This window comes from Ipomoea triloba, chromosome 5 (genome assembly GCF_003576645.1).
Source record: "Ipomoea triloba cultivar NCNSP0323 chromosome 5, ASM357664v1".
Lineage (NCBI taxonomy): Eukaryota > Viridiplantae > Streptophyta > Magnoliopsida > Solanales > Convolvulaceae > Ipomoea > Ipomoea triloba.
The window spans coordinates 28761555-28770234 of record NC_044920.1 but is presented as its reverse complement, the minus strand read 5'-3'; the positions used below and the strand labels follow the sequence as shown (position 1 = coordinate 28770234).

General features: G+C 34.4%; 1 protein-coding gene across 1 annotated transcript in view; it reads right to left on the bottom strand.

Moving 5' to 3' along the window:
* Positions 1 to 4371: 4371 nt before the first annotated feature.
* LOC116018986 (PH, RCC1 and FYVE domains-containing protein 1) overlaps positions 4372 to 8680 on the bottom strand; it is a 6809-nt gene continuing 2500 nt past the window's right edge. Inside the window, exons 6-9 of the mRNA XM_031259040.1 lie at positions 6256 to 8334; positions 5712 to 5858; positions 5089 to 5462; positions 4372 to 4587 (exon numbers count right to left, since the gene is read on the bottom strand). Coding sequence (XP_031114900.1) covers positions 4476 to 4587; positions 5089 to 5462; positions 5712 to 5858; positions 6256 to 8334 — 2712 coding nt within the window. The 3' untranslated portion in view covers positions 4372 to 4475. The remainder of the gene's footprint in view (positions 4588 to 5088; positions 5463 to 5711; positions 5859 to 6255; positions 8335 to 8680) is intronic.

Sequence of the window (8680 nt, the reverse complement as noted above, 5' to 3'; positions counted from 1 at the left end):
ATATATATATATATATATATATATATATATATATATATATATATATATATATATATCATCGTTTTTTTTAGTCTAAAAGTTTCTCAATTCATAGTTTAAGATGAATAGTCAAGATATTTTCGTATTTCTCACGTCAATCTTTATTCACATAAGATCTCATTCGTTATACATATATGTGTAGGTTGGTCCAGTGAGAACCATGCTTCCCATGAGAACTGCGAGCATGCATCATGTAACAACTTATAGGTGCAACCACTTATACGAAATGATACATATTAGTGATTGCACTATTTAATTTGTTGTTACGCGCTGTGGGCACTTTAAGTTTGTAATATTTATCAAAATATCATCGTTTTTTTCCTTATTTTATAGCTTTTTGATCAACACAGATTGACAGTTAAATTTAATATGCAGTTATTGGGAAGTTGTTCTAATTTGATCATTCACACACACAAATATGGGTATGTTAAAATGATAATGATGCTTTGTATACAAATGTGAAATAATCTCATTTATGTATATTGATTGATCAATGGCGGGAAAAATCATGAAAATTGAGAAAAATACAGTAACATTTTCACAATTATTACATTGCATGCATTAGGTCAAATTTTAGAATGCACCAACTAATATGTGGCAATTCCTTCATAATTTGTAAAACTGTACTCAAGTTCGATACATCATAATATATTAGTCAGTACATCATAGTAATTACAAAAACGCATTATTATTTTTTTTTCTTTATTTTATTTATTTATTTTTTTTAGCTTTTATTAACTCAACTGGATGAATGCATTTATTCCTTAGCTTATATATATTGAATGGTGCACGATTTGTTATGAAAGCAAAAATGAAGAAATAAATGCATTAATGAATGCATATATAGGAGCATGAATTGAAGAAGCCATGTTAGTAGATTAGCTTGAATTGAAGTCGTGAAAGATACATGAAGCTAAGGGTGGTGGATTGGGACAGATTAACTGACAGATCGAAATCGGCGAGGAAAAAGAAAATTAAAGCAGTAAATATAGGGGCAATCACGATGGGGCCTACTTTTGCCACGTGATAAAAAGTGCCAAGGTGGCATGGATAGGTGGGACAGGATCAAGTCTCTACCTAGGCTTGCAGTCTTTGTCAATATAATATCTATATGATCCCTTCTATCTCACTGTATTTATGTTTGATGTATACGTATAATATACGTACATATATGTTTATTATATAATTTAGATAGATGCCAAAATTCTTCCTCCTCTTTTCCTTTTCATCAATCAATCTTTTTGTGCTTTTCCCTTTTCTTGGGTTCTCCTTAATCTTATTATATACGTACATATACTTAAATGTTTTCAAGTTCTTAGTTTCACCAATGATAAATGATTCATAAAAAAATTTCGTGGCTGCCTAAATTATTGGTTTTGTATGAGATCGTCTTACATACATGCATGAAATTATATCGAGACATGTAATATTTTTTAGAAACAATTGATCTTATGCGAGACGATGTCGTAAAAAAATCATATAAAATCTCATAAATTTTTACATTACTAGTTCAAAATTCATTGTCTGATGTATCACTGTATCAGGTAATTAAGTTAATTTTATATTTTAATAATATTAAGAGTACTCAATCGACCCAAATTAATTTAAGTGATTCATATAAGATCCCATGATGACCGTTTAAATTATTAGTTCAAAATTAATTTTCTCACATAATAGATAAATTAGATGTCTCGAAAATATTGAAAGAATTTTTACACAATAAAAAAAAAATTAAATTGCACTGAATGATTATTTGATTTTTTTTTCTTTTGTGATTCTCAAATCTAATAATTTTAAATTGATATGAAAAGAGATTGCAAAATTAATCATAGAGATATTAAAGTAGTCTCACTATTCACACACATTTTGAATGATACAATCTTCATATATTCCTAATTCTTTAAAATCACTAATGATTGCATTGGATTAAACAATTGAAATTGGAAAACTCGAAGAAACAATCAGAAGGTCCAAAAAGAGTTTCCACTTCTGAGAAAAGGAAAAGAAGTTTGAACAACGATTTTCATAATTAACTTAATAATATTAATAATAATATTTTTATTTGTTATATAATAATATATATTGTTCATCATATATAATATTGAAATAATTGATTAAAGAATTAATAGCTTTAATTCTTTCTGTGCCAACAAAAATAGAAACATATGCCGAAAGAATGGGTTGGAACTCTTCTTTTTGTGTCTGAATGAAAAACACGGACGTCACATGAATCTACAGCCCAAAAGAGGTTTGGGAATAAACCAGAAAACATATATATTTAGTTTTCTTTAATCATAAATAACTTAAAAGCATAGTAACTATTGTTACAAAATCTGTCTACTGCTATTGGACCTATACCATTCTTTCGATTTATTATTTTCTTTTAGTACTATGGACTCTGACTCAGTTATGTTCGAACTTGTGACATTCCATTTAAAAGAGTCACAACTATACTACTTGATCATGATATTGATACTAAAATCATCATAATAAGTTTATATCACTCAATAATAAGGTCTTTGAAATAATTTTGTTCTAGCAAGAAAATAATGTTTACATTATTTTTTCTTACTACTTTTATTTGTGAATTAATAAACTTTGGTGATAATAATTAGGTGAAATTTATCATATATGTGGAAAAATGACAGGATTTTTTTTAATCATATCAAGTGCTTGAAGGAAAAAAAAAATGATTTCTTTTAAAGTTAGTTGCCCCTCTATTTTTTTTTCTTTTGATAATTCAAGTTTCTTGCCTTTGTCGAACTATATTCTGGACTCCATGAATCCGCCTCAGGCCCATGATAAGGTAAATCATGCCAATCTAGTTTCAAGGAGTGAAATCCAAATCCAAACTCACAAATATATATATTCATGACAGCAGGAATCGAATACCACACTGTTGTTGGAAATAAGCCTTAATTAAGTGAGGTTTCTCCCTTTAATTTATTTCTTTAATTTGTTATTAGGCATGCTTAGTACAACGGCTACACTTGCATGGTTGAATCAAATGGCGTAGTTAGGTCTCTATCAACTTAACAAAAGATCTCGAGTCTGAGTCTTTGGAATGCATGTATTTACCTTATTAAAACTCATAAGGGAGGTGCTTAGATTATATTTGTAATATGAGGTGAGACGAAAAATGAGAACAAATAAATAAATTTTAAAAAGAAAATAATGCATATATGTTATTCCTTATAATGAGCAAAAGAATCCAATCCAATAGATTTGGAGACAAAATGTGTTAGGGTAGAATTGAAACTAGTCAGTGTTATGGTGTTGGATGATAATGATTAAGAGGAATTGTCTTTCATGCATAAAGATAATAGACTACTTTTCCCACTTTATATGTAGACATAAAATGGGTAATTATTGACTGGTTTGGGGGCTTTTTACACGCATTTAAAGTCAATAAAAGCCAGCTGAGCTGAGCTGAACAATAGTAATGGATAAAGTTGCAATCAACTTACATCTCCATTTCAATTCCCTTATTGCTTTTATCAATGATCCTGCTACCTTTGACTCAGATTTCACTTGAGTTGAAGACCACCTATTTCATTTCCCAAAAACAAAAACAAAAACAAAAAAGTGAGTGTGGGTTTGGGCAGGGCAGGTGTGAAAGAATCATTAGACTCCAATTTGGCAAACACAAATTGCTAGCTTCTAGTAGATGTCCAAATTTCAATCCATTGAATGGACCCACATAAGTATATCAAACCTTAGATAAGGGATGATAATAAGTCGGGTGATTACATTTCTCACTGAATCTATCTTATACTTTCACCACTTACTCTTATCCACGACTCATAACTGGTGAATTTTTTCAAAACTCATCCATTTCAAACTCCTATACATACTATCTCTTTCTTCCACATCATCAAAAAGTTAAAATAAAACCCCAACAAAAATTATTGTTTGGGTTGCTCTTTGGTGTTAACTAAAAATATATAATACGTTAATTGTACGTAGTAGGCACATAATTAAAGGCACATAATATGTTAAATGCGCACATAATATGAACGTTATACAATGCAATGTAGATCCTGATCCATGATATCACAATTGACTATTCGTGAATTATTTGGATTAAATTCAACAAATGTTTGATTTGAGTAATTGTCAAATTTTGCGAGCTTAATCAAACTTTTTAAAAAATATATTTTTTATATATTTTTTTTTTTGGAAACAGATATATATTTTATATATAATATTACAAATTTAACTAATATTCTTACATTTATATATACATATATTATAACAACATACTTTCTCCCTCCCCCATTGTATTATGTTCAGATACAAGTTGATGAAGATGATCTTTATATTTCAAAAAAATAAGTCATAATGAATAATCATCCATTCACGTGCATAATTCAGAAGTGAACTAAATTACATTGTGAAATAGTGTAAAATTTTTAAAATATTCAAAAAAAAAAAATCTATATACGTTGGTTCAATTCTGAATATCTATCAGCATTGTACTTCTGGTATACAATTAGCTGGTTCTCATTCCACCACCTCTGCGCTTCCTTCTCCGTGAACTTTTTCCGGCTGCAAAACATCATCAACATATGCACATGACTTAAAATCTCCATGAAACATGCACAAAACTACCGAGCTAGGTAACCCAGCTAAATTGGTCAGACTGTTAACTTGATAATTACAATGTTATAAGTTCAACTGCCAATGGAAGCGGCCTATTGGCCTTCTTGGTTGAACCGATCAACTATGGACAACCTAGACTGATTTACCTCAGTCCTTTGTCGGCTAGGGTTACAAGGCAGGATTTACCCAATGCGTACCCCTCGGGAGCCGATCAAACAACCTAGACTGATTTACCTCAGTCCTTTGTCGGCTAGGGTCACAAGAAAGAATTTACCCAGTGCATACCCCTCAGGTAGCGACTGCAAATTTTCCTTGTCATCCAACAAAAAAAAACTACCTAGGCTTTGAAAAAATCAAGACCATAAAACTATGTTTCACCTAAAAGGATGTTCTTCTACCTGACATGGAAGATATAAAGCTATAAATTAGATGTGTTTAGAAAATTACCTAAATCTAACTCGCTTGAGAGTCGTCTTCTCTCCAATTGGCGAAGTTCTAAGTGTAATATAGACACCGGGTTGATACTGTTCCACCCATTCGGGCGTGGATGATACCATTCCTGCAGCTTGTCCAAAATCTGCCTCGGTTAGACACGACTCCTCCCCCGACATAGACTGTCCATAGTCGTCCTTGTTACGCAAGGATCTTGAAGTACTCGAGAAAATAATTGGAGAACTACAAAGACTATCCGTTTTCCTTGCATCTATTCGCAGTATTTTAGTAGGCAACGAATTTCCACTAGCATCATCAACCGATGAATGTCCACTATCCTGATCTTTCGTTTCTCTTCCCACAGAGAGACCCTCTGACATGGACTGAAGCTGCAAGAAATCGGATGTACATCAGAGATTGTTTGCTTTCTTTTGCTACTAAGCTTTGAGGTTAACGTGAATTAAGTGATAATTTTCTTAAATGATATGAGTATCTATTAGGGAATGTGACGCAATCATAAGAGTTTGGTACTAAAACGGAAATCTTGTATAGACCAACACTACAAAAAATTTCCGAGAATGATTGTATTCATCTAAGCAAATGAGGTATCACGAAAAAATATTAAACAGAAAGATTACCCTTGATGACAAAGCTTTTATAACTTCCTGTGCTGCTTTCCTCCTGGTTGCTTCTGTTTTTGCCAATAACCAAACTTCCTCGAGTTTTTGTTGACATTCTTGAATTTTCTCATTTCTCGACTGACATAGCTTTTTAAGACTCTCAACCTATTATTATTCAGGCAAAAGCAAGAAGTATCCAATTTAACCAGAGTTCAGTGCAAGTAAACAATATATACACCGAGTCAAAATTGAGAGAGCAAATTTCCATTTTATTTTGTAGAGGAAAATGTGTAATTACTAATTAATCCCACTTCACCAAGTCTCTACAGATAGCAGATTCAAACTCCAACTATACATTGGTACTTGTGATTTTAATTAATAGATTGCATATACATTGGTATTATGATTCCTATAAATAATTGACAAATTCATGTCATGAATATACAAAATCTTTCTTTAATCAGTAGATTTGTTCGAACTATAACAGGTTGAGATCTTTAATCAGTCAACAATAAAACTCATCTTCAAAATTCATACTTGAATGCAGAGTACAAGAAATTACCTGATTTCTTAGTGACTGAACCTCTTCGAGGAGAAGATCATCTGATTTTGAGCAGTCTGGCTGCATTAATGGAGGAGAAGGCATATTGTTTGGTTCCGTTTGGAACTTGAGCAAACAAACCGGGGAAGTGGAAACTATTGGATCCTTCTCGGGAACCTGGACTTTTTCGTGTTCTATTAGATTGTTTTCAAAGCTTTGAGGGCAAGGGACTTGTCCCCATCTTGGAAAATCAGGCCCGGAAGAAACTGGATTTAAATTCTGATCCTTTTCTTGATTATTCATTGCCTTCTTTTCATTCAATTGACTGCTCATACTAAAACATTTTCTTCTGCTAGATGTAATTCTACATGTAGTATTCACCTGATCCCTCTCTTCATTTTCCTCGATATATGACCTTGTATTAATAAAAAGTGGTCTGGGGGTATATATTTCGAGCTCAGATGATGGCCCTAAATGAGTAGTCCTCTGAAGTTGGTTGAAACAGGGATCACACACTCGGAAAGGTTTACTTTTACTGGGCGCTAAAGATGCGTTTGTACTTTTCTTGCTGCAGCATGTACGACATAATAATACCCCGCAATTATAGCAATTATGCTTCTTCCGAGTGATGCCAAAAGCCACGTTGCATCCTCTGCAGGTGGATTGGTCGTTGCTAGATATCGACTTGTGCAAGCAAATTGCTGCTGTGGAACTCGGGCCACAACGAATGTGTTCGACCTGTCGATCTCTTAGAGCATCGATCAAAGTTGGAGAGCTTCGGTCTTTCCTGTCACCTAACCCTAACTGTCCATTTGCGCCTTTCCCCCAAGCGTAGACATTACCCTTTGATGTTAAGGCAGCTACATGATAAGATCCCGCGGAAATCTCTCTTACAAACTCGTCTCTAAGTTTCCCTTGTACAACCGTTATTGATTTATCTTTGGCTTGTGGACTACCCATTTGCCCGTGCACAGCACTCCCGATCGTGTAAACCTTTCCCGTGCTAGATAGCACGACAGTTAAAGTTCGGCCACAAGAAACTTGAACGAAGTCTTGCTCCACCAGCCTCGCAACACATGTTGGTACGAGTCTATTCTCTTGATCGGAATGGCCTAATCTACCTTTATCGCCATCACCCCATGTAAACAGCTTCCCGACTGAGTTATTGGATTCAAAATTACCCGCCATGATTTCAACAATTGCAGCCGTATGCCATGATCCACATGCAACGGACTTCACCCTTAAGCCCTCGAGGGATTTAACCTCTTTTGGGTACACAACGCTTTTGTTGTTCCCATGGCCAAGCGCCCCAAAAGTTCCGTCTCCATAAGTAAACAATTGCCCGGATGTCGAGACAATTGCGGTGTGCCATTCTCCACAAGCAACGGATGATATTTTTACACCATCCAGCAAACCCAAAACCTTACGTGGCAACCAATGGCTTCTCTTCCTATCTTCGCTTGCATAATCGGCATTAGAGAAATTGTCGCCCCACGTATAAATTTCACCGGAAGCTGTCAGAGCACACGTTTGGTACTCACTACAAGAAACAGATTTTACATGAATTCCGTTAAGGGATACAACGATTTTTGGGTGGGGAGAATCAATATCGACTTTATGCCCCAGCCTCCCGTGCTTTGCTTCACCCCAGGAAAAGACTTCGCCTTGTTTGGTAGCTAAGCAGGCATGGTTTCGGCCTAGAGATATCATTTGTACATCAAACATGACCGTGGAATCTAGAACTTTGGGTAATAGTGCATCTAATTTCGTGCCCCCTCCCTCCAAAAACCCTCCTTCTACCCCTTCTCCCCAAATAAAAACGTCTCTCAACGCATATTGTGCTGATTGTGTTGACTCATAGACAGATGTCTCGAGCAGATTAAGCATATTGGCTTGATTTTCTCCCTGACCAAAATCTACAGTCCTCTTGTTTAAATCATCCGGTCCAGCATATGGAGAACCTGAGTTTATTGCATCCACTGCATTATGCACACTTGATATACTTAATTCAGAAAAGAAGCTGTCAGAAGAACATGATAAACCATCAGAAAATCCCCTCTCGGAAAATGACTGATCAGGACTTCCTGCCAAGCTCCGGACCTTCAATTAATAAGGGAATGTATTTCCCAGGGCAACGGCAAGGGTAAGAATAAAATGTTAATGCTTTTCACCAAATAGAATAATACACAAAGCAAACTAGGCTTTATCCATAGCCATCAAATCAAACCAATATACTACATAATACTTGCATCTAAAAGTATGGATAAAAGTGCGAGAAAAAAAAAAAAAAAAGATTGTGCAAATACAAAATTTAGGCACAACGATCAAAGTTTAATGAAGACGTGTTTTTCTACTTCTAAATATGTTTTGATTTAGAAGTGGAAAGTCATTGTGGATCAATTTTCCAAGAAAAACAGTGTGTGTGTGTGTGGGGGGGGGGGGGGGC